We start from the raw sequence: 25,058 nt of genomic DNA on the forward strand, positions 1-25,058 counted from the left end.
CATACTTACTCATACACTCACTCACTCTTACAAACACACATGCATACATAAAACACACACCCACACACCAAGCCAGAACGATATGGGGAAGGTTGATGATACTGAGGAATACAATCTCAGCCATCCACAACTGAAGAAATTGCCCGAGCGGCTTTGTATTTACACAGTGGCCCGTTCTTTGATGTTTGGCCTGTAAGAGTTAACTTGAAGGCACAGCTCAGAAGCAAACATTTCTTAAGAGGAGCTGAAATGATAGATGACTCTGTGCACCCTTTAGAATATCCCCAGTCCTCTGCAGTGCCTCCTTCGGTTCAAGTCTGTTTTCTGGAACCCTAACGCCATACAAACTGACAGTGTGGCATCCGTTTCTAGTTTGCTTGTGTTGTTTTGCCTGCTTGGTATTTTGACACGATAGTCCTCTCTTTTTCCCTGCCGAGAGCACAGTTTGCATTAGAGCTGGGTTTGTGACAAGGACACATTCATCATGTACTAAAGTGATGCAAGCTGCTGCAAAACACCCTAAATGAAAGTGGGCCTGTGAATCGGAGGGATTGAGGGTGAATTGTAGCTGTTTAGGCTCAGAGTCAGGCCCTGCCTCACGGCCAAGTATGTTATCTTGTATATTTCGATGACATCCTGTTATTGCCCAGGTGGCAATGAGTGAGAGAGCAGGGGAAAGTTGCTGATCCTACAATGCAGTTTATAACTCTGCAACGCCATGAGTAAATGATGCAGAAAGGATGTTGCAGGATTCTCTCCATCACAAGGCAGACCCTCTTCCTTCAGGGTGTGTGTAGCAACTCTGGTCATGTCTACCTACCTGCAAAGGAATCACAGTATTTTCCACAGGTACAGATAGATGGCCATTCTCTTTACGCAGTCGACTTCCTCCCTCTCTCTCTTTTTCCTTCTCTCTTATTTGACGTGTTTTCTCCCCCAACACACTCTCTAGCGACAGTCCTCCAATCAAGTACTCTGTATTCTCAACACCTGTTTTGGGGGCTGTCTACACCACATTACACTGCTGGGTAGAGTGTTTACTCATGAAGAATGTGTAACTACGTATGCGCTTAGCTTTTCTTTCAAACCTCATCCTGTGAGGGCATTTCAAACTGAGACTGTGCATGTGCCATGTGAGTGTGTGTGTGTGTGTGTGTGTGTGTGTGTGCGTGTGTGTGTGTGCGTGTGTGTGTGTGTGTGTGTATGCATGTCTAAAGGGGGAAAAACACTCTAAAAACTTTAGATCATAAGATAAATCGTTCAGATTTATTCTATTTGTGCAAGATGAAAGAAAGTGTTTCAAGCTAGCGTTTTTGGCCAGGCCGACAACAACACACTACTGCCACCCTCTGGTTTAACACACACATGCAGGATCTCACTGTTGCAATCCTTTATTCATAATTACACCAAAAAACATTAAAAAGAACAATGACAAAAGACACTTACTTGACATTTCACCTGTAAATACCTTGCTGATAGATACAGAGAAAAAAGTTGTTTCATGTGTAATGTCATTGAATATAATTCTTTTAAAACATTCATTTCAGAAATAAATTATTGTTATAACAAACTACAATTATTAACAGCAAGTCAATGCCAACACAGCAAATTAACCATCTTCTATGATATGTTTGATAATAGCTAATAACTGCAATCAATCCATCAACAATCTTAAAGGAGTCTCATTTGACAGCTGACTGGTAATACAGTAACTTACTAGTTGGAGCTGGAAGACCCGCATGCATACAACAGTTTGCTTATGATGATGTTTCTTCATCTCACATATTTCTCTATTTAACCAATGTGATTTAACAAGCCTGGGATGAACATGTTATTTTCATTAGACCAGGCAGCATGTTGTGCACCATCCATCTCTGTTGCTACACTGTTGCCAGCGGACAGGGTGTGTTGCTGTCCACCAATAGTAGCACCACACTCTGGGCATGCCCGGCTGACCATAGCCCCTCCACAGTCACCAATAGCGTAGACATGACCATTAGGACACTTGTACCAATGTCCTTTGGCCAGCTGCATGGCTGAGACGACCATCTTCCTCTCCTGGTCAGAGAGCCCCAGCCCTGTTCGAGGCAGCGTCTTGTCCAGTTCTTTCAGCGCCTGTGTGACCCACTGCTCATCTTTTTGACTGAACGGCCCCGTAGCATCTAGAACTTTCCGTATGGCTGTGACTTCGACCTGCGCCTTGTTAAGGCCAAGCTGGGTATGGTCTGAAGTCTTTGGCCCCTTGCACCTGGCGTTGAGGTCAGCCAATAGCGAGAGCCTGTGCAGTTCGCTCTGCAGGTCGGAGGCTTGCTGATCAGTGAACTTCTGGCGAATGTCCATGAGCCACAGCAGGAACTCGTCTACTCTGGCCTCAAAAAGGACCTTCTCCGTGCTGGACATCTGGCGCCTGCATATCTGAAGCAACTTATCTACCTTTTCAAGGAAAGCCATTTTATTCTCCAAAACCCATAAATCCTTCACATTGAGGTTGGGATTTTTGATCTGATCTCTAATTTGGGAATATTCCACAGGCTTGTTCTCTAGTATTGTATTATTGTTTCGCCACTGTGTGATCAGCACCTCCTTCTTTTCCTGGATGTCAGACTGTTGACCGTTGATCTTCTCCTTCACTTTCTCGATCTCGGCCAGACACTGGTTGATCTTCGCCCCGTAGCGGAAGTTCCTCCGGACGGGGGTGCGACACCTGGGGCACTCCTTCAGTTTGATGTCCTGCCCGTCGTCCTCCATCAGATGGTCCATGGCCGTGAACTCCACCATGTGACCGCAGTCCTCCAGCTGGATGAACCGAGCGTCGGGCTCGTCCTCCGTGCCGAAGAAGATCTCCGTCACCTCCTCGCGGTCGCAAACGCGACACTTGTCCGGGCAGTTACTCCCGCACAGGCCGATGCAGGGGTGGCCGCAGACGAGGGTCTCAGTGCACGGCTCGTTGCACGGCGGCCGGTCGCAGGGCTCATGGCAGAGCCTGCTGCAGCGCTGGTGAGGGCACTGCCGGTCGCAGGGTTCGACGCACAGGGCGCAAGGCTGGCCGCACGCCTTCTTGCAGACGCTGTGGACGCAGCGGTTCTGGCAGGGCAGGCGGCAGGAGGGGCAGTCGCGGGTGCACGGCTCGCGGCACGTGTGGGAGCACACCAGGAGACGCTGGCACCGGTGGACGCAGGAGACGTGGTAGCGGCCCTGGTGGCATCTGTGACAAGTGCCCGCGCAGGCGTGACCACACTTTAGGGCGTTCTTACACGGGACCCTGCAGCTTGGCTGCAAGGTCGACCCCCTGTAATGGCAGGCGTCTTCTTGCCTGTGGCCGCACTTGAGCTCCAGGGGGACTTTGACCGGGCAGTTGATGGTGCAAGGCTCCCCGCACACGGAAGCACACGGGTGCCCACACAGCAGCGTTTTCACGCAGGGTACCTGGCACGCGAACGTATCTGGGTCTTGGTGGCAGGGCACCATCTGCTCGTGCTGGCACTTTGGGACGGTCTTCTTCACCTTGACCGTGCACGCCTCAGGACACTTTTGGTTGCACATTCGAGGGCATGGGTGACCTTGCTCGCAGAGAACCTTCTGGCATGTCTTCGCACACTTGTACTGCTTGTGCTCCTGGTCATAGGGGTGGCACACGCTGGCACACACGTGGCCACAGTCCAGGCGGTGCTCGCAGGGGAGAGTGCAGCCTCCCTCGGGGGCTTGCAGGAAGTCGTCAGGGCCCGAGGCCCGGATGTGTCTCTCGGGGTGGTTCTGACAGCACAGGGTCAGGGCCGGGCCCACTTGGTCTTTCTCCTTCAGCGTGTGGAGGATGTTGCTCCACAGCGGGACCTTGCCCAGCATGGCCATGTTGCCGATGCAGTAGAGGCCCTTTTTGGCTCGCGACAGGGCCACACAGACGCGGTTGGGGATGTTCAGAAACCCTACGCGTCCTGCTTTGTTGCTCCGGACCAGAGACAACAGCACAATGTCATTCTCCTCCCCCTGGTACTTGTCTACCACGTGAACTTTGACCCCTGTGAACTCTTTGGCGGGCATCTGGTTGCGCAGGCAGTGGAGCTGGCCCGTGTAGGTGGTGAGGATGGTGATCTGATGGGGCTTGTAGCCCTGCAGTAGGAGGTAGCGACACAGAGCTACTACAAAGCGGGCCTCGTGGAGGTTCTGGTGACTCTTCCCATCCCTGATCTCCTCCTCATGCTTGTTGTGCTCCACAAAGAACATGTTGGTGAGGAGGCCCTGAGGGAAGCAGGAAAAGATATTCTCTGATTCAGTTTCATCCTCATTTTTTCAAAATAACGTAGGATTCCAGGAGGTCACCTGGACTCATACTTATGTAGACGTAGAATCATAGAAAAAGAAAAAACACACACCTTGATGTTTTCATAGTCCATCACTGAGGGGTGGTTCTCAAGCTCTTTATAGATGTGAGGGGTCAGGAGACGGGCAATGTCGGGTCTCATACGATGCTGCACACACACAGAAAGGACGTGAGTTGGGAGTGAAATATCAGATTCAACCAGCCTGTCTTCAGTTAAGACCCCACTTTGAACTCTCCCTGCCCCCTTACCTGGTAGTTCAGTCTGACGTAGGGAAATTTAATGTTGACCAGCCTCTCAAACATCGACACCTCCAGATTGTAGTTCTTAGCCAGTTCAAAAACATTGGCACTGGGGCGGAGCTACAGAGCAGGCAGACATAACAGAGATCAGTAAGGAGCAAGTATACCTTTACATCACATGGTTAGAAGTGTTCATGTCATGATCACAAGTGACACAACTTCATTATTTCTGTCTTTGATCTACCGTCTACTTTCTTCTGCTCATTAGGTTCAAAGAGAGGCTTGGATCAGGTGATAGTGGAACAAAGACCTGGAGCCATGGTGAATCTGCCCCAGGGGTCTACTACCTTATTTATAACCTCTCTCTACGCTGGCATGGCAACATAAATCTTGTCATTACATCTCGTCTCGTACGTAGCACCAGGATCTGGAGATACACGGTGGTAGAATTGGTGTCTTACTCAGACAGTGTGAGAGTTCCTTATCCTGTCATGTCGTAGTTAGATCTATGCCTTCCATTCCCCATACTGTGGAATCATGAAATAAGTAGGAATGTTCTCATGTGCACAGATCTAGTTCCCCACATACTGTATAGTGGTCCGTAACCAGATCGGTACTTTCTAACTTTTAGGATGGATCACTAGACCGTCTACCTGTGAATCTGATTAACAACACACTGCTGTGTCTGCTTCGGCCTCAACCACAACTGAATACAGAGTAGATGCAAAAAGGCTCCAACTTAGTTTTGCTGTCCTCTTTAGTTTTGTTGGTTTACACTCTTTGTTTCCAAGTGTGTGCTTTATTTAGCTAGAGGACAGAGCGTGTTTGTTTGTGTGTGTGTGTGTGTATGTGTGTATGTGTGGGAGGGATGCGAGGGAGGAGAGACAAACTCCCATACAACGTGAGGTATTGTGTTTCGCCTGATTCAACACCCAACTTGTGATTAATGAACAGCGCTACCAAGCCAAAGCTTGTTACACTCTGAAAGTGTGATCCATCCACCTACATCACATGCCCAGATTCAGGGAATGTGTCTGATATGACAACAAGCACACATCTTGGCACACAAAGGGAAGCCTAAAGTGAACTGAGTGATATCAAGATGTAAGATATAGAGAGATAAAACCAAATTTCCCAACTATCAATACCGAGGATAAATGATCCGCTTAAGCCTAAAGCATAGCTTCAGGTTCATTTCCTTTTAATTCAAGTCGATTGAAAAAAGTAGGAGAATAACCATTGAATTCCAATTGACAAATGACCAACTCACATTACGAGCCATTTTCAAGGGAATCTTGTTCCAGATAAATGATTGTGCTGAGTGGATTTGCAATTACATGGGTCTTACAGTGGGGGATGCTAGGATAGTCCAATGCATGTTAATTTCCATGATGTATTAACTATAAATAATTGATTCAAATCACATGGGTGTTACCACTAGCCTGTCCCATTGACCAGTCTGTACCTCTGTTATGTACCGAAAGCCCTTGGACAGTAACACGTTTGTGTTTTGGGTTCTGTATAATAGTGTTTTGGAAGGATACAATGATATTGTATCCAGTGTCTGCATAAGTGCAGAAACTTTGAACGTTTAAGTATAGTATAGTTTAGTATCAGCTTAAAGGGGACAGCTGTTAAGACACCCAGAACCAGGATCTGAATATCTGTCGGAGGTCAAAGACTTCAGTCAGTCATTGCGTATGAAGGATATCCAACCTACGTTATGGAACATGATACTTTATAGTACGTCATGTTAAACTGCCCAAGAGACTTGGGTCACTGGTGCTAACTGTGTTGCACCAAAGGCCTTGCAGATGTGTGGCCTCTACCTGCTGGTGGTCTCCTATGAGGATGAGGTGCTGGCAGGCCCGGCTCAGCGTGGTGATGGTGTGAGCTTCCAGGACCTCCGCCGCCTCCTCCACAATCACCAGGCGCGGGTGCACCTCCTGCAGAACCTTACGGAGCCTGGCCGCCCCCGTGGTTGTCATGCCGATGACCTTGGCGTCCTTCAGGATGCATATGGTCTGTTGGCGGCGAATATCGGCCAGGCGCTCGGACGCGTCCTGGTAGTTCTCCTCCGATTCCAGAACCTCCTGGCGAAGCTCCAGGCGGTAGCGGCTCACCCACACCCTGCGGAGAGGGAGCGGGAGCAGCGTCTCGTCAGGCCCTGCACCGCGGGTGAAGACCCAAACCCCGTTCATTGACAACATGATGTAGCAGTGCACTGACTGCTAACTCCATGTGGGCAGTATGCAGTGGGATGTTGATGAAACAGTTTGTTTTTCTTCAAAACAACCCTCCCAACGACGACACAGTCGTGTTACCGGGGCGTCTGAACACAACACAGCAAAACCTGGCCTCTTAGGTAAGTGAATCGGTACACGGATATTCTGAGATCCATTTTTCCCAGTGATTAGCTGGTGTAATTATGCACGCTGGGACTAGACGAGCTAGACAGGGGTTGCCTAGGGGATGAAAGAGAGGAGAGAAGGAGGAGGGAGCCCTACCGATACAGTCTCCATCTGTCTGCCAGACTGAGAGCCCAGACATCCCCGATGGCCGCCTCCTCTTCCACGCTCATGGCAGAGCTCTTCCCCAGCTCCTTCCTGGTTCGCTTCTTCATCCTCTTCTTCTGCTTGGACTGAATCTGAACAGCCACACAGAAAAGCGGGAGAATTTCCTGTTACTGTATTGACACACTCACAGTACCAACTAGTTTACAGGTCACCAGAATGATTAATAACGCAATTAATAATGAAAAATGCTTCAAAGTCTAATTTAAGACGGATGCTGCAAAGGCAGCTGTAGTAGAAAGAAAATGGATGCATCAAGCGTAGTTATTCATTAAAATGCAAATCTGGTTTAGTTCAAAAGTCGGTAACACTTTAGATGAGCTCACCAAATTCATAATTTATTAACCAATTTGTTACTTATTAGTTAACGGTTTGTTCACCATTAGTTATTTGTTGTTCATACAAAATGTATCATTAGTAAAGCATTAGTAAAGCTAAACCCTAACCAAAACTTAAACCCTAAACCTAAACCCTAGACCTAAACCCGAACCCTAACCCTAACCCTAACTGTGTGAACAAATGCTTTACTAATGATACATTTTGTATAAACAATGAATAACTAATGGTGAACCAACCGTTAACTAATAGGTAACAAATTGGTTAATAAATTATGAATTTGGTGAGCTCATCTAAAGTGTTACCCAAAAGTCCAATATACTTTCAATATCCCATACTATAACACCATTAAAACCACCCCTTACAGATGGGCACAGGGTAATAACGTGCAACGTGATTGGTTACCTCCCAGCCATCCTGGTCCTGTTGTAGTACCACAGTGTTGTCCAGGTTCATGGCCAGCATCAGGTCTGCCACCATCTCGACGCTCTCGTCCTGCCTCTGCTTGTTCCCCTGTCTCCCCTCGTGGTCCACCTTATCGTCAACATAGCGCTCAGCCTGGATCAGGTCAGCCTCTTCGGCAATTTCAATCAGATCATCCACCTCCATGTCTTCTTCCTCCTCCTCCATGTCTGTCAGGAAGAGAGGTGTGAAGGCATGAAGATGGGACACTGGTGGACCTTCGTATGATGACTTTACTTTGGAATTTAAGACGAATTTTGGTGAACCCCGATTTGTTTTTTCTTTAACCAGGTAAGACACAATTCTTCCTGGCTCTCGGGCACTGATCCTGAGCTCTGGGTTTCAAAATCTCTTTGCTCTGATAGGATCTTCTCACCTGCAAGTCCATACTGAGGTTCTGCCGCCCTCTGCTGGAATCTGGAGCCCATACCCAGCCACTCAACAATCAGTGGCTGCCTCTTCTCACCAAATACCTCAAAGCCACCCATCCCCTGCAGGTCAGACATACATCAAGATGAAATATGGAGCCCTGTACATAAACAAACGTATTACCAGCGCTTGTTTTTGCCACAGTCTGTTTGATCTCTATGTCCTGTGGTGCTGTAGTTCGTCTGGGACAAGGCCCAGTGTAAGACAGTGGGGAGCTGCATGACAGTAGATAAGGAGCCATTGGCTTCTCTGCTGGAGACCTTGACCATCCTCATAACTGAACAGCACCTGTTTCGTTCACCCAGTTTCGCTTTTAACTGCGTCCCATTCTGGCACAAGCTTGGATCAAAACCATTCCAAAGTGTTCACCGTGTCACAATGGAAATGCCTTCTCTTTCTTTCCAGCAGGTACAGACACTAGGTTCGGACTCACCGGTGGGAGGACCAGGCTGTCCCAGTGGGTGTCTGAGATGAACTTCCGTAGGAACTGCTCCCTGAGGACTCCCTTCAGACTGCACTCCAGCTTGGCGCTCTGCTGCATGATACACTCCTCCTCCATGCGTAGCTCGTCGTACATCTGACAGGAACACACCACCCACAACCGTGACCACCACACCCTCAGCCAGGAAAGCTCAGCATTAGCATTCCTTTCACACAATGTTCACGTTCATCATGACGGCTGGCAGGTCGGCCCGGTGGATCACACAGCATGGCTGAGTCTCTTACCTGGGCGATGGCGCGGCGCAGGTGGGGCGGAAATTTGCGTGTGTGCTGGAATCCTTTCGACAGCTCCCTCAGGGAGAAGGGCTTCAGAACCTCGCTGGTGCTGCGGCCTCCGACCCTCACTATGCCCTGTGGCAGAAACTTCTGGATCCCTGTGGAGCCAAGTGGACACAGCAGGTTGGTGACAAGCAGGCCATTCCCATAAGAGTGTGATGGAAGAAACACATAAGCCCTTTGTGACATGCTTGCGTGTAAAAAGGGCTATACAAATAAATGTGATTTGATTGATATTGCATGCCCGATTAGTGATGTGAGTCTTTAATGTGCTGATTACGCAATCTATCATCAAGTACCATACTCCCAAGTTGTCTTGTTTGTCAGTGACAGTAAAGAATCCTTACCCTCTAAGAACTGGTCGAGAGCATGGTTGGTGTAGCACACCACGAGCATCGGGGATTGGTCATCGACATCGTTCCACACATTCCTATTGGTCAAGAGGGCCTGTGCAATCTTCAGACCGACATAGGTCTTTCCTGAGAAGGTCAGCATGGACAGAGAAAGCATTTTCCAATGTGCTGTCTGAGCACACCCTCTTTGGTTCTTCGAATAACATCAAACTATACACTCAGTTCACCTGGGTGCTGCTGCCTACTGACCTGTGCCAGGGGGTCCCTGGATGATGGCCAGCTCCTTGGTGAGGGACATCTGGAGGGCCTTCATCTGGCTCTCATCCAGGCCCAGCTGCTCCATAGGAGGCCAGGCCTCAGGGTCCAAGGTGTTGAAGGGCTTGATGCTGCTCTTAAACTCAGGAGCTGCTATTTCGGCTAGGTTGTAGGTATCGTTCCTGGGCAGGTAGGCTGGGGGGTGCACGTCTAACTGACATTCCACTAAGTATCTGCAGCACAGAGAAGCTTATGTTGACAATTCAAATATGTTGAACATCACAGTATTAATATAAATATATATATATATAGTTATATATATAACTGGTTGTTTATCACCTGTGAGTACTTGAGCACTTGAGGGACTGTTAGAGCGTACAGGACTGACTGGCCTACTGCAGTGATACTGTTGATAAGACAAGATGCCCACACACACACACCTCTGGAACGGCAGGTCTTCTTCCTCCAGCTCCTGCAGGCCCTCCAGGACATATCGGTAGGCCTCAAAGTAGGCCGTGGTCTCCACCATGCAGAACACTTGATCTGTCTGTGGAACAGTTGTGGGTGTTGTTCAGCTTCATGGAATATCAAAGAGCTGGACCAAATTGAGCTGACAGTTGATGGGGCTCTATGGCCACATGCATTTCAGGGATTTCGCAAACGTGTTCATTGTTTTGCCCCACTTATGGACTGGCCAGACGGGAAATCATATTTATTTGCATAGTATGCAATCGAAAATCATCCTAAATGATTAGAACATCACCTCTATTATTGCCAGTGCAGCTCTGCTCTGCTCACAGAAGATGAGCTGAACAAAGCCCTTCTCCAGCTCTGTAGGCTCCCGGTCCGACACAGTGGCAAACAGGAAGTTCTCAAAGTTGTCACAGGACAGACATACCAGGGAGCCATACAGAAGGCGCTTAGAATTCTGCCAGCGAACAAACTGTTGCAGAAGAAAGTAGCAAAGAAATGTTATGATGATATTGACATTTTAAACCAAGTCACATTCCATATATTCAAGGTTAGCCTCAATGAATTCTACTTCAAATGGAGAGTGAAGAATGATTCATCATTTTTCTCAGTCTACCCACCTTGAGGGGCTGTGAGTCAAACTGGACCTTGTACGCCATCCCAGAATGGGTGCACATAGGAACCACCAATCGGGTGTCAAAGTACACTCTGATGTCATCAAAGTGCTTCTTCTGAAGGGCGTCTCCTCTCCCCTGTTCCTGTTGCTCCTGCAGAAGCTGCTGAATCCCTTCACGTAGAGGCCGGACAAAGTCCTCCCTGAGCAGCCGGAAGTGCGTGCCCAGATAAGCCAGCACGCTGGCGTAGCGCTCGGAGATCATGTTGCGTGGGAGTAAGGGCCTCTGTTCCAGGTGGAACTCCTCTAGAGTGGGGAATATAGGGAGGGTCCTGTAGTCCTGCTCCCCAGCCGCAGTGTCCCCTGTGGCGGGTAGGAGGGAGTAGCTGTCCTTGTCCGAGCGGAGGGTGCCATCCCTGGCCTTCTCCTGGAGGTGACCCACCAGGCCCTGTAGCCCCTCCAGGTTCTCCTCCGTCCGCGGCAGGATGTCCACGCCGGACGCCCGCAGCCCGTTGATGGCTGCCTGGAGCAAGGCCACCAACATGGAGACGGCCTGGACGGAGCTGGCAGGGAAAATGCTGAGCACTTCAGAGAGGAAGGTGAGGATGTGGTCCAGTTGATTGGGGTACTGCTGCCGCCTGGCAGGGTTGGGCTCTGATCCCATCCCTGCCACATAGTGGGGCAGGATAGTCCGGGTGAAGCCGGAGTTCTTAACTATCCCAGCCAGGTGTTGCACGGTCCGACGCTCGGTTTTGGCCTGGAAGGCCTTGCACAGGACCTGACAAAGGAGCTGGACCAGGTCCTGGCCCATCGCTGGCTCGTTCAGGAGGTCTGGCAGAGCCGTGCCAGATGATAGGGTGATGGCTATCTCTGATGGCTCTTTACCCAACAGCTGCTCTAAAGATTTAAAACCCAGCCTAAAAACATGAGGGGAACCATTTTCTGTAGACCTTCCTCTCCCTCTCCCCCTCCCCCTCTCTCCTCCTCCCCTTCCTCCCCCTCGTACGTATTCGCGGCCTGCCTCTCCACCTCTTCCTAATCCCCCTCTCTCACCACCTCTTCTCTCCCTTTCCCTTCTCCCTCCACCTCTCGGTCCTCCCCCTCTTCCACCTTCTGCACCCCTCTCCCCACCATCTCCACCAATCCCTGCCAGTGGACCTGGTCCTCTCGGAACTCTTCCACCACCCCTTCCTCTTCCTCTACCTCCAGGATGCAAACCTTCCCTGTCCACTCTCTGGCCAGTGTCTCCTCTCGTTTCTCCCACGGACCTTCCTCTTCTTCTCCTCCTCTGTTGTTCTGGGTTATCCATGGTTTCCTCCCCTTCAGGATTACAAAGTACTTTATAAACCTTTAAGATGAAATACAAACCCTTCTTTTATGTATAGTGAACTTTCATTTCAAGTTTAGAGACTCACACTGCTAGTATCTAGGAAGATTGTGGGTTGGAAGTTGGCTAAAGTGCGCCCCTAGATGTCACAGTGCGCTCCCACCGGAGTCAGTTTCATTTGTCGAGAAATTGCGTCACGGTGAGTGAGACATTGTCGAACTTCCATTTCCTTTATTTATTTATTCATAGGCTACAGTCATAACGCTGTTGTATAAATACATTGCCCTGTGCCCAAAAATTATAGTATTTAAATGTTAAGCTAAATAAAAATGCGCAATACATTTAGCATTATGGAATACAACTAACTGCATTCAGTCCTCTCAAAAGCAGGAGAAGCCTATTGCATGCAGTAGAAAAGTGCGATTTTGCACTAGTCTTTCCTATAGCTTAGATCAAACATCTAATATAGAATCAAGAAAAATGCCACCAAACATTTCGTTTACACTTCATTCAAACTTCATGGGAACCCGAAATGCTCCCACTACCCAATTATAATCCATATAGAAATTGCTAATAAATATTAAGAATCAAGTGGATTTACATTACCTGTTTCTCAACTTCAATGTTATTCAAATATAAAGCCTACGTTTCAGGGGGTCCTTCCCCTTGCTGAATGTCAGTCTTGTATTCCTAATGCAAAAACTTCTAGTCTTTCCTCAGTCAGCTGCTGTGAACGACTGACTCGCGATGCGCTTTTTATATGCCCTGCCCAGTTGACAAACCGCAGTTTCGTTTTCGTTGTTAACGTTGAGATAAACAAAACTGTAACTATGTGCCCTGTGACGGGGAAACTACCGAAGACTGAATGCCACTTACAAAATATCTCGAAAGGTTTCAAATATGCGTCACTGATTAAGAAACCTCTGAAGCTCTAAATAAAAGCAATGATTTAGTTTCTGGATCTTTATTGAGTACATTATAACACCTTATACCTCTGAATAGATCAGTTATACAACAATATGCTCAGCTAATCCAGGCCACTGAATATTAATTCCTAAAGTATTCAATCTTCTTAAAAAAGATAACTTTGCAAGCACTGAATGTGTATGGTGTCCGATAACATGTCATGAGGCCTTAAACCACAAAATAGTTACCTCAGCCAGATACAAAGTAAGACAGGTTTGGTTTGGGTGTGTCAACAACATATCACATCATCATACAGTTCTCTCGTGTGTACGTCTTCTCCACCATGTTTTAGAGACTAAGAAAAATAATTGTGTGAATAATTCATCTTGTGTACTGATGATGAACCCACAGATCCTCAGTCGATTGCCACAGTGCTTACTTTCTCCTGAACCTGAAACGAAGAAATTATATTCGATTGTTCAGGTTCCAGTCCTCTTACAGAATTTCTATCACAATTCTTTCATTGATTCAAATGTAAATTCAACAACAATTAAATTATTGATTAGCTTTGCTGAGTCTGTCAGCTATCTTATCTGGTAAGCATGCTCCCATTCATAGGTCATCCACTCCAGATTCTATTTCATTCAATGAATTAAACCCATCTGAAAGTAATGTTAACTAAATGCATATTAGCCAGAAATATGGCAATGGGATGAATTAAATAATATAATGAAAATCAAATCCATATTCATTTATTACTATAGGACAAATGTCATGAAGTGATCAAAACAGGCAAGGCTATATAATCTACTCTCTTTTCACTTACTTGGCTTGAGACTTGAAGCGGCCTCCCTTTTTGTTGGTTGGAATCCCCAGCCTCTTCTTGTCCTCGAAGGAAGGTCTGAGGGCGACAAAACTCAAGTGAGACTGCAGCAACATATAGGTAGGCCTTCTTTAGACTAGTCTCTCTCTGTCCAACCAGGGCCACGGCCATGTGAGGTCCATGGGAGGCTTGCTCACCCTGCTCTGTACTGCTTCAGGGCTTTCTTGCTGGTGTTGGTGAGCTCCTTGTCAAACACGGACTTCTTGGACGGTTTGTTGCCTTTCTGGTTCGCCGCTGAGTGTAAAGACGGAACAGAATAGAGAGGGTTGAATACGTTCTGAGGGGGCCGTCTGATGACAGTACCGACGTGCACCACAGATATCAAGGTCACCTTTCTGTACTGGCTCGTCTTCGGGCATGGCTCGAGCACGTTTGGGCTTGCGGTCTCTCTTGGCCGCTCGCTCAGCGTACATCTGAGACTTGAGCATCTCAAACTGGGCCCGGTCCTCAGACTGGGGAAAGAGGAGGCCTGTTATTTTAGTGTACATTTTTTAAAATTCTAATTCCACTTAACACTGCTAGTTTATGTACCCTTAGTATAGATAGTCCACATATTTAAATGTTAGGTTCCTATATGTTTATTGTATGCACCTTCCTGCCAAAGCAAATTCCTTGTCTGTGCAAACTTTCATGGCGAATAAATCCCATTCTGATTCTGTTAGAGGTGAATGATACCCAAACTGTGTGTCTATGTGCGTTTGTGCTTGAAACCACGGGAGACCGCATCTGTATTCATAACAGGAAATGGGGTACTGCTGTGTGCAGGTTTGGAACGAGAAAAGCATGTGAACGCTCAATCCAAACCATGCCATTTTGTGAACGACCAAATGCATGGGAGTTCTTACAGAGAGCTCTTTCTTTTTGCCCTCCTTGATGAACTTTTCTCTCTTCTTCTTTCCCCTTAGGGCTAGGTCAAAGTCCTGGAGCGCCTTGGTCACTGTCACACACAGAAACACACACAGGTTAGACGGTCTTGTCTTGATGGGGGGGGGTCAGAAAACGTGCGCGTATCTGCAGGTCCAAAGCTCACTGCGTTCTTTCTTGCGCTCTTCGTGCGTTTGGAACCACGTCCTTTGGGGGTCCCGGTCGTCGGTGTTCTGGGCTAGTCGCTTCTGGGCCACGCTGATCTGCAGAACGCGCGCGCGGAGACAACGAGCGCAAATCAGGAACCTTTCCGTGTTGCTAAAACACACAGAAATGTCTACACACGCACACGCAGAAAGGTCTACCCACACACCCACGGAGGGTGAGGAGAGGGTGTCCCTACCTGGGCCTCGGAAGCGGACATCTCCCTCTCTTCCCTCTCCAGCCTCATCACGGCATACACGTCCTTCTCCAGCTTCTCTATCAAGTCTCTGAACTTCAGGATGACATCTGTGGGAAAACGTGCGACGACAGACGACGGCTTCGTATGAAAAGCAGGAAGGCGAGGCGACGACATCGTACGGTACTTTATGCACCCCGTGTCTGTCACAGAGCTCCCTGGCAGGGGGGGGGGGGGGGGGGGGGGGGGGGTTCACCTTGAGGCAGGACGCGGGCCTTGACGGGGGTCTTGGCCTTCTTGACGATGTCTTTCAGCATTCTCCTCTCCGTCTCTCCCACCAGGGAGACGGAGCGGCCGACCTTGCCGGCGCGGGCCGTGCGGCCCACCCTGTGGACGTAGTGCTTCACCGTGTTGGGCATGGTGAAGTTGATGACCTGGGGAGGAGAGGTCACGTCATATGTATTCATTCGGCCCCACTTTTTTTCCCGGAGCGACGTACTGAGGAAATTTGAACCTGCAACCTCTTGATCTGTCGTTAAAGGCTCTACACCACTGAGCTATATCCCATGATGCAGGTACAATCCTTAATGGGTGGGTAATGCAGTTCGGATACAGGGAAGCTCTGGTAGACAGAGTTGTGGAGGGGAGTATGTGTGAGTCTGTTACTGGCGCTGGGCCTTTTGAAGTACAAGGACAGCCAATCAGAAGGACGAGGGATCAGAATGAAGTCATTGTTTTGCACCTGTTGCGTAAGATTGGATAGGTCTGCCGACTACTGAGAGACACCAAGGCTGTGGAGTCTGGAACATCCTGCAGCTGTGCCATTTAATAAAAATCCTATCCACACAACACTTTATTCAAGAAGCAAAAGCACTCTTTTTATTTGGAAATAAACCTTAGATTCTAACAAGAGATCTAACAGATTACTTAACATTCGCTCCACCCTAGCTGGTCTGTTAAAAATGAGTCACTCCCCTGCTCTGCCAAGATACTGTGGTGCAATTACCTGTTTTGACACCATTCCCACAGGCATGTTTCGACACAGAGAGATAAGAGACATAGGTTATAACTGACCTTAATAACACATAGAAGAACTTGGGTAAGCTCCTTACCGTCTTGACTCCATCAATATCCAGTCCTCTGGCTGCTACATCGGTGGCTACCAGGATATCAATCTGCTCATCCTTAAACCGCCTGGAGAGAAAGAGAGAGGTAGTGTGTGTGTTGTAGGTGTGTGTCGCCGTGTGTGTGTCTGTGTGTGTGTGTGTCCGTGTGTGTGTGTGTGTGTGTGTACTGTACCTGAGACTCTCCAGTCTCTGGGTCTGGGACAGGTTTCCATGCAGCTCTCCCACCTTCAGCCCCATCAGGCCCAGCAGAATGTGCATACGGTGGGCCTGCTTCTTAGTCTGGGTGAACACCATCACATGATCCTGGAATGTCCGCGTAAGGAGAGCTGGCACACACACACACAAAACACACACAATTAGTTTGTGTGTCTACTTCCTGACGAGATCCAATTTTGATTATGTACTAATACAATTTAAAAATTAAAAGCAAGGAAGATCTTTTCCAACAGCATAATCTTCAATGTATAAACACAAAGTCACATGAATGATTGCCAAGAGGTAACTCTCAACACTCCAGAGACTTGTGCCTGTGTGCACAACTGCACGTGGACTAAGAATGACAACACCATGGAAGATAAAAGAGCATTAGAATGAGTCAGGATGAAGCACATGGGAGGTCAATATGGTCAACACACAGAGGCATGGCCTCGGTCTCACAAACTCACCCGCGACGACGGCCTCCCGGTCGCCCTCCCTGGCCGGACGAATTCGGACAAACTCCTGGCGCAGGTACGGCGCCACGTCTGTGTTGCTGTTCACAAAGATCCTGACGGGCTGCTTCAGAGACACAGACGCCAGGTCCTTCACCTGGAGGCCCAGACCACACAAGCCAACACATTCAGACACACGGGGGGACCTTCAGAGAGGCCAGGACATCCCAAAGTCTGACGACAACAGCAAATGTGTGGGAGGGGAACACGGTCAGAATCTGAACGAGGCAGGCCGGCAATACCCAATGATATAAGGCAGTTGGAATGGAGACAAAAGTGACAAACGATGAGGACGTCTGATACACTTGGATACGAGTCAAGATGCACCTGGATATAGGTGGGGGCTCGGGGGGTACCGAGCAAAGCCATAGTCTTACCTCCTCGCTCATGGTGGCAGAGAACAGCATGGTCTGTCGCTGGTAGGCACACATACGGATGATCTCTTTCATTTGCTCCTCAAAGTACTCATCCAGCATCCTGCAAACACACCCATAGACCGTGTCGTTTCGTCAGCATCGAGGAACGGCTGCACAAATGCTTTCGAATCCACTTTATGAGGATGTTTACTAGAAGCATCCCACGTTTCAGAGCCACGGCATTGATATAGCTCCTACAGTTGCAATCAAAATTATTCAACCCCTATTGCGTATTAGGCTTATTGGCAAATTGTAAACAAATTTAGCTGTTTGCACTGAACGAATTAGACAAGAACAGTTGACATTTTCAATAAAACTAACATTACCATGGATTTAATCTAAATTCAACATGGAATGCTACTTTTAATCACAACTGCAGTCTCAAAATTATTCAACCAATTATTCAATGCAAATTGATTGCATGTTAGAAAAATGTCAAGTCAAAAGAATTGTCCAAAAAGTTCAGAAAAGAGATCATTGCCTTGCACAAACAAGGAAAAGGATACAAAAAGATGGCAAAAGCACTGAATGTCCCTAGAGATACAGTTGGAAGCATAGTTCGCAAATTCAAAGTTGAAGGAACATTGGCTACACTACCTGGATGTGGCAGAAAGAGGAAGCTATCAGCGAGCGGCTGCCACCAGATTCCTTTTGTGGTCAAAAACCCTTGACTGACTGAAAAACACCTGCAGCAAGACTTTATAATACATTACAGTACAATTCATGAACTGTCATCACCAGCTGCATCACTGGCACGGCACTATCCATAATTCCAGTTATTAATATTTGTGACATGTTAATCACCGAATGCATCACAGGGACTGTGTACTAGTGAATATAGCAACGGGAACAATGCTCGTACGACTTTATAAAGGATGCATGTATTAAAGTTATGTATTGTGCTTATTAAATTGATGTCTTATGAACTTAGAAGTGTGCTCAGGCTTAAACATGGTGTCTCACACAGGGCGTGGGAAACAGGCTGTATTTTGTGTAGTTATCTCTCCATTTCAGAAGCAACCTTGAAACCAGGCTGAGACGGCACCCGAGCAGGTGGGACGCGTAGGCAAGAACAACTCCCCACTGCACAGGAGAACAAGCTCAACCCTCTTCTTGTTTTTTTGTTTCACTGCACTGTATAATATATGCTGGGGCAGGGACAGATAGTCAGTTGGACTTTGTGAACCAGCCCAAACTCTGTTGCGGGTAGGAAAACGTAGACAACCCCAGAGCTCTGTACTTGTTGATTTCCAACTGCTGCATTAAAGTTGATATTATCGGACCTCTGCGACTCCAGACCACTCTTTCTAGAACGCAGACTTGTGTCATTGAATCCCATTATTACATATTAGAGTAGACACAACAATTTAAGTCCTTTAGTTCCATGCCCGGTTTTCAAGGCGCACACCACTACTGACCCAAAAGCACAAGAAAAGTCGGCTTCAATATGGTGAAAACCATATAAATAAGCCACCAAAGTTTTGGAATTCTGTTCTGTGGAGAGTGAGACAAAACTGGAACTTTTTGGGCCTATGGATCAGCGGTATGTCTGGAAAAAGAAGAATGAAGCATATGCAGAAAAGAACACCCTGCCTACAGTGAAGCATGGCGGTGGCTCAGTGATGCTCTGGGGCTGCTTTGCTGCCTGTGGCACTGGAAACCTGCGGCGTGTGGGGGGCACGATGAGTTCAGTCAAGTATCAGGAAATCGTCATGCCGTCTGTTATGAAGCTGAAGCAACATTGGACCTTCCAACAGGACAATGATCGCAAGCAAACCTCATCGCAACCATAAGTCGACCAAGGCTTGGCTTCAGAAGAAGAAATGGAAGATTCTAGAGTGGCCGTCACAGTCGCCTGACTTGAACCCCATCGAAAATCTCTGGTGGGATTTGAAGAAGGCGGTTGCAAAACGCACACCAAAGAATATTACTGAACTGGAGGCCATTGCCCATGAGGAATGAGCTGAGATTCCTCAGGAACGCTGTCAGAAGCTGGTGCAAAAGGGTGCTCTATTAAGTACTGAAGAGGCTAGTCATGAAGGGGTTGAATCATTTTGAGACTGCAGTAAGTTCATTAAAGTCATTAAAAGTAGCATTTTGTGTTGAATTTGGATAAAACCCTTGTAATATTAGTTTCATTAAACTACATAAACAATTCTTGTGTAATTTATTTATTGCAATCAGCTGATAAATTGTAAATAAACGAATTGTAGATAAACGAATTAGACAAGAACAGTTGACATTTTCAATAAAACTAACATTACCATGGATTTAATCTAAATTCAACATGGAATGCTACTTTTAATCACAACTGCAGTCTCAAAATTATTCAACCAATTATTCAATGCAAATTGATTGCATGTTAGAAAAATGTCAAGTCAAAAGAATTGTCCAAAAAGTTCAGAAAAGAGATCATTGCCTTGCACAAACAAGGAAAAGGATACAAAAAGATGGCAAAAGCACTGAATGTCCCTAGAGATACAGTTGGAAGCATAGTTCGCAAATTCAAAGTTGAAGGAACATTGGCTACACTACCTGGATGTGGCAGAAAGAGGAAGCTATCAGCGAGCGGCTGCCACCAGATTCCTTTTGTGGTCAAAAACCCTTGACTGACTGAAAAACACCTGCAGCAAGACTTTATAATACATTACAGTACAATTCATGAACTGTCATCACCAGCTGCATCACTGGCACGGCACTATCCATAATTCCAGTTATTAATATTTGTGACATGTTAATCACCGAATGCATCACAGGGACTGTGTACTAGTGAATATAGCAACGGGAACAATGCTCGTACGACTTTATAAAGGATGCATGTATTAAAGTTATGTATTGTGCTTATTAAATTGATGTCTTATGAACTTAGAAGTGTGCTCAGGCTTAAACATGGTGTCTCACACAGGGCGTGGGAAACAGGCTGTATTTTGTGTAGTTATCTCTCCATTTCAGAAGCAACCTTGAAACCAGGCTGAGACGGCACCCGAGCAGGTGGGACGCGTAGGCAAGAACAACTCCCCACTGCACAGGAGAACAAGCTCAACCCTCTTCTTGTTTTTTTGTTTCACTGCACTGTATAATATATGCTGGGGCAGGGACAGATAGTCAGTTGGACTTTGTGAACCAGCCCAAACTCTGTTGCGGGTAGGAAAACGTAGACAACCCCAGAGCTCTGTACTTGTTGATTTCCAACTGCTGCATTAAAGTTGATATTATCGGACCTCTGCGACTCCAGACCACTCTTTCTAGAACGCAGACTTGTGTCATTGAATCCCATTATTACATATTAGAGTAGACACAACAATTTAAGTCCTTTAGTTCCATGCCCGGTTTTCAAGGCGCACACCACTACTGACCCAAAAGCACAAGAAAAGTCGGCTTCAATATGGTGAAAACCATATAAATAAGCCACCAAAGTTTTGGAATTCTGTTCTGTGGAGAGTGAGACAAAACTGGAACTTTTTGGGCCTATGGATCAGCGGTATGTCTGGAAAAAGAAGAATGAAGCATATGCAGAAAAGAACACCCTGCCTACAGTGAAGCATGGCGGTGGCTCAGTGATGCTCTGGGGCTGCTTTGCTGCCTGTGGCACTGGAAACCTGCGGCGTGTGGGGGGCACGATGAGTTCAGTCAAGTATCAGGAAATCGTCATGCCGTCTGTTATGAAGCTGAAGCAACATTGGACCTTCCAACAGGACAATGATCGCAAGCAAACCTCATCGCAACCATAAGTCGACCAAGGCTTGGCTTCAGAAGAAGAAATGGAAGATTCTAGAGTGGCCGTCACAGTCGCCTGACTTGAACCCCATCGAAAATCTCTGGTGGGATTTGAAGAAGGCGGTTGCAAAACGCACACCAAAGAATATTACTGAACTGGAGGCCATTGCCCATGAGGAATGAGCTGAGATTCCTCAGGAACGCTGTCAGAAGCTGGTGCAAAAGGGTGCTCTATTAAGTACTGAAGAGGCTAGTCATGAAGGGGTTGAATCATTTTGAGACTGCAGTAAGTTCATTAAAGTCATTAAAAGTAGCATTTTGTGTTGAATTTGGATAAAACCCTTGTAATATTAGTTTCATTAAACTACATAAACAATTCTTGTGTAATTTATTTATTGCAATCAGCTGATAAATTGTATATTTTGCCAATAAACCTAATGTGCAATGGGGGTTGAATCATTTTGATTGCAACTGTATATTATTCAACCTTTCTCAAAGTTCTCTAGATCCCCCTCCGGGGTTTTAGACTTCTTCCAGGGTTCAAACCCCTAGTCCAGGGTTCTAAATGTCCTCTCCGGCATTTCAAATGACCTACGATCTATTGCAGTAATCTAGACCTCCACTGGGATTCCAGAGTTCCCTCAATGTTCAAGATTAGACGTGTTCAGGATTAGACGTGTTCAGGATGACTTCCAGACGTACCTGTCGGCCTCGTCCAGGATGAGGATCTCTATCTGGCTGAGTTCGAAGGACGGTGTGTTGTGCAGATGGTCGATCAGTCGGCCAGGCGTGGCGATGAGGACGTCAGGCCCAGCTCGCAAGGCTGCTTCCTGGGATTTGAGATCCAGGCCGCCTACAGGGAAACACAAGCCACCGTCAACGGTTCACTCGGCGCCCAGGAGAACTCTCTCATCATCATGAGGCAGATTTGAGTGGCTGCGTATCTGTGGCGCCTACGTCCACATACATGTCATCCATTGAGGGCCAGTGAGAGGCATGCTTTATGGCGGTCTACTGACCTACGGCCAAGCAGGTGGTGACGCTGGTGAACTGTGCCAGCTGGCGGGCCACCGCGTGAACCTGGATGCCCAACTCCCTGGTGGGCAACAGGACCAGCACCCTGGTCACCTGGTTCTGTCTGGGTTTATAGACCAGTCTTTCCAGCACGGGCAGCATGAACGCAGCCGTCTTTCCTGAAAGGAGGAAGAAGATGGAGGAACAAGGGAAACGGGTGTGAAAAATGGGAGTTCATGTGATGAGAAGGTGGACAAATTTGAAAACACTGTGTCTTCCTTACCAGTTCCGGTAGCAGCGCAGGCACAGATGTCCTTGCCCATTAGACCTATAGGTACACAGGCTTTCTGGATGGGTGTGGGCTGCTTGAACCCCATGGCTGTGATGGCCTGGTAACATGGTGATGACAGACATAAACATTAAGTTATTAGAAGGGCAATCAGGAAGCATCAGAAGGGCAATCAGGAAACAGGCAATTAGAGAGGTTCCATATCTACAGACCTGACCACATGCAGTACATATTTCCATGACACTGTACAGCCTCACATTCAACTACGTTCTACAATATATATACGGTATCTTTTCATTTGACACACATGCAAACATCTATGATGACTCAAATTTGGTACAAAAGAAAACAGGCTCTTAAAAGATAAAAGGTGTGTGTGTGTGTGTGACTTTGTAAAACAAGAAGCTACCTTTAAAATGGGCCTGGAGAGGTTCATGTCCTGAAACATCAGCTTGTCATCGTAGTTGGAGGCGTCTTCAAAGAACTCTTGAGGAGGCTGAGAGGGAAACCGTATAGAAGAGGAGAGCGGTTTGAAAACGTACTCGATGTGGGCAACGCAAATAACACCAAGCGTTTGTTTCATACTCACTTCCTCTCCTGTCTTCTTCTTCTTGCCTCGTTTTGCTTTCTCCCTTAAGGTATCTGTTAAAAATGGAATCGCATCAGACGAGAGAATTGTCACGCTGGCCTTAAGACAAAGAGCAGAACCTTGGCCCTATGAATCATCCTTAGAGGAAACCACAGCCTCATGTCCAGTGGGCCACCCACCTGCTTTGGTAAGAACCTCCTCGTCTCCTGAGGTGAACTCCTCCCCATCATCATCATCATCATCCTCATTGGAATCCTCACTCCCTGCTCCAACGACTGGTTTCACATCATCACCTTCCTCCCCCTCTTCCTCCCCCTCCTCCTCGTCGTCTTCATCATCATCCTCCATCTCCTTTTCATCAGCAACCGTTTCCTCTGCAGTCCGAGTGACTGTCAAAGCCTTTTCCTGTTTACAGTCAAACAGATACAACATGTCGCCACATTTTAAGTAAAAACGCTTCATAGTACCAGTAAATAACAGTACAGTGAAACTACAGCCATGTTCATATGTCCTCTCAAGTGACTGTGCGTCATACCTCGGTTTTACGTTTCTTCCGAACTTTCTCAATCTTCTCGTCCAATGTGGTGGGGGCTTTCTAAAGCACAACATGAGAGAGCATCACAATGTCAGCTTGGCAACATTAATCAGATGATAGGCATGTTATCTTGCTCACATGGTTACATGATATATCTCGTTATGCTTCTATGGACTGAGATGCAAAAGAGGATGAGAATGAGAAAAACTGATGGGGGGGGGGGGGGACTCAGGATGCAAACTCTTTTAGCATTTGTCTGACAAAGACCTTGAGAGCATCAAAGTATACAACATGATGAGTATGTAAGATTCACTTGTAAAGGCTACCAGCATACCCTCTTTTTCAGCTGAGCCATGACATCAGCCATTGCCCAGTCCTCACTGTAGAGTCCATCTCTCTCTCCAAACTCAAAGTCGGTACTGAAGTCTCCAGAACCTCTGCCCTTCTGTGCGGCCTTTCTCTTCTTGTTCAGGACTATAGGTTGCTCCTGCAACATGGAGAGGAAGCATCACCATATGAGCTGCATGTATCATGAGTCACTGGATACTGGATCAGTTGTTTGAGATATGTTTCAATAGGAATGTCAACATCATGGTTGGCAAATTACAACTCGATACTTCTGTGGTAAGTATGGACAATATTTCTACTTAGCTATAACGCGGACACCCATTGCATTGTTGTATAATATCTACATCGAATCGAGCCTTGACCTTCAAATACATCAGTTTTGAAACATTATTTTCAAAAAAAGATATCCCACACTTACATCTTCGTTGTCTGATTCTGAATCAGGATCTTCTGGCACATCCTCGTCATCCTGGATGGTTCCGATTAGGTCTAAATGAGACAGCATGCTGCCACTGTGGAGCATGGAAACCAGGGTACCTAGCTGGCTAACGTTACTATAATAGCTAAGATTGTCTTGGCAGTCCCTGCATAAGCAGCGAACCCTCTTGCGTTGAACTGTTCGGCGAAACAGCCCGCTCACGGTTTGTCTGTTTGCAACACGTATTTCACAACTTCATTAGCGATAATCAAACTTGAATTGGAGATGCCACTGCTGTAGTGTTCACACGTGTGTTGACGGATGGGACGTCGCTACAGAACTAAGACTTCCGGTTTGTTCGCAGTGTCGGCGTTGCACTGCTGCCCTCTATCGATGTAGCCAGTAAGACCACCGTTTGCTCATGAATCACAAGTATTAAAATTGTTACTGAAGACTGACATCTCATTGCTGCTTATGCAGGGACTGCCAATACAATCTTAGCTATAGTAACGTTACCTAGCGAGGTTCTGACAGCTCATATCAGTCTCTACTAAATTAAACTCAAGGACACTTAAATGCAGTGCCAATCCAAAAGGTTAACTTAAGTGTGATGTGGAGTATAGTAGCAAGCCTTTCAGAAACTTAATGCCGCACGGGATACATTTCTTAGCAGACATTTATTAAACCA

General features: G+C 47.1%; 2 protein-coding genes across 3 annotated transcripts; both read right to left on the minus strand.

The window, feature by feature from the left end:
• Positions 1 to 1,247: 1,247 nt before the first annotated feature.
• Positions 1,248 to 12,136, minus strand: znfx1 (zinc finger, NFX1-type containing 1). Its single transcript, XM_047037316.1, has 15 exons — positions 12,046 to 12,136; positions 10,835 to 11,862; positions 10,507 to 10,686; positions 10,184 to 10,290; positions 9,738 to 9,976; positions 9,483 to 9,614; positions 9,085 to 9,233; positions 8,792 to 8,935; positions 8,306 to 8,420; positions 7,873 to 8,099; positions 7,066 to 7,205; positions 6,388 to 6,688; positions 4,568 to 4,678; positions 4,371 to 4,466; positions 1,248 to 4,236 (listed from the first exon to the last, which is right to left on the minus strand). Exons 1-15 carry the CDS (start codon positions 12,134 to 12,136, stop codon positions 1,795 to 1,797), a joined length of 5,502 nt encoding a protein of 1,833 aa, XP_046893272.1. The 3' UTR covers positions 1,248 to 1,794.
• A 954-nt stretch (positions 12,137 to 13,090) lies between these two features.
• ddx27 (DEAD (Asp-Glu-Ala-Asp) box polypeptide 27) lies at positions 13,091 to 24,706 on the minus strand. 2 transcript variants are annotated; one of them, XM_047037126.1, is made up of 21 exons: positions 24,371 to 24,706; positions 23,939 to 24,091; positions 23,605 to 23,664; positions 23,249 to 23,474; positions 23,070 to 23,122; positions 22,890 to 22,976; positions 22,475 to 22,580; positions 22,197 to 22,370; positions 21,880 to 22,030; positions 17,422 to 17,521; positions 17,000 to 17,141; positions 16,507 to 16,660; positions 16,320 to 16,401; positions 15,464 to 15,641; positions 15,211 to 15,317; positions 14,974 to 15,070; positions 14,789 to 14,880; positions 14,275 to 14,395; positions 14,081 to 14,177; positions 13,887 to 13,961; positions 13,091 to 13,511 (listed from the first exon to the last, which is right to left on the minus strand). In XM_047037126.1, the coding sequence occupies exons 1-21, from the start codon at positions 24,473 to 24,475 to the stop codon at positions 13,496 to 13,498; spliced, it is 2,376 nt and encodes a 791-aa protein (XP_046893082.1). In that variant the 5' UTR covers positions 24,476 to 24,706; the 3' UTR covers positions 13,091 to 13,495. The 2 variants fall into 2 exon arrangements, with proteins under 2 accessions (XP_046893082.1, XP_046893083.1); XM_047037127.1 differs by lacking the exon at positions 13,091 to 13,511 and having other exon boundaries at positions 13,883 to 13,961.
• Positions 24,707 to 25,058: the final 352 nt, after the last annotated feature.

This window comes from Hypomesus transpacificus, chromosome 16, assembly GCF_021917145.1.
Source record: "Hypomesus transpacificus isolate Combined female chromosome 16, fHypTra1, whole genome shotgun sequence".
NCBI lineage: Eukaryota > Metazoa > Chordata > Actinopteri > Osmeriformes > Osmeridae > Hypomesus > Hypomesus transpacificus.

Bases quoted from the DNA above. Each gene is read 5' to 3' on its own strand.
- ddx27 (XM_047037126.1), bottom strand. From the start codon at position 24,475: ATGCTCCACAGTGGCAGCATGCTGTCTCATTTAGACCTAATCGGAACC. The intron at 24,092-24,370 runs GTAAGTGTGGGA...TCCATGTTGCAG, and splicing joins CAGAATCAGACAACGAAGAT to GAGCAACCTATAGTCCTGAA. The intron at 15,318-15,463 runs GTGAACCCCCCC...GTTTTCCCACAG, and splicing joins GGCCCGCGTCCTGCCTCAAG to ATGTCATCCTGAAGTTCAGA.
- znfx1 (XM_047037316.1), bottom strand. From the start codon at position 12,136: ATGGATAACCCAGAACAACAGAGGAGGAGAAGAAGAGGAAGGTCCGTG. The intron at 8,100-8,305 runs GTGAGAAGATCC...TCTTCCTGACAG, and splicing joins ACCTCAGTATGGACTTGCAG to ACATGGAGGAGGAGGAAGAA. The intron at 6,689-7,065 runs GTAGGGCTCCCT...CCCTCTCCGCAG, and splicing joins GACAGATGGAGACTGTATCG to GGTGTGGGTGAGCCGCTACC.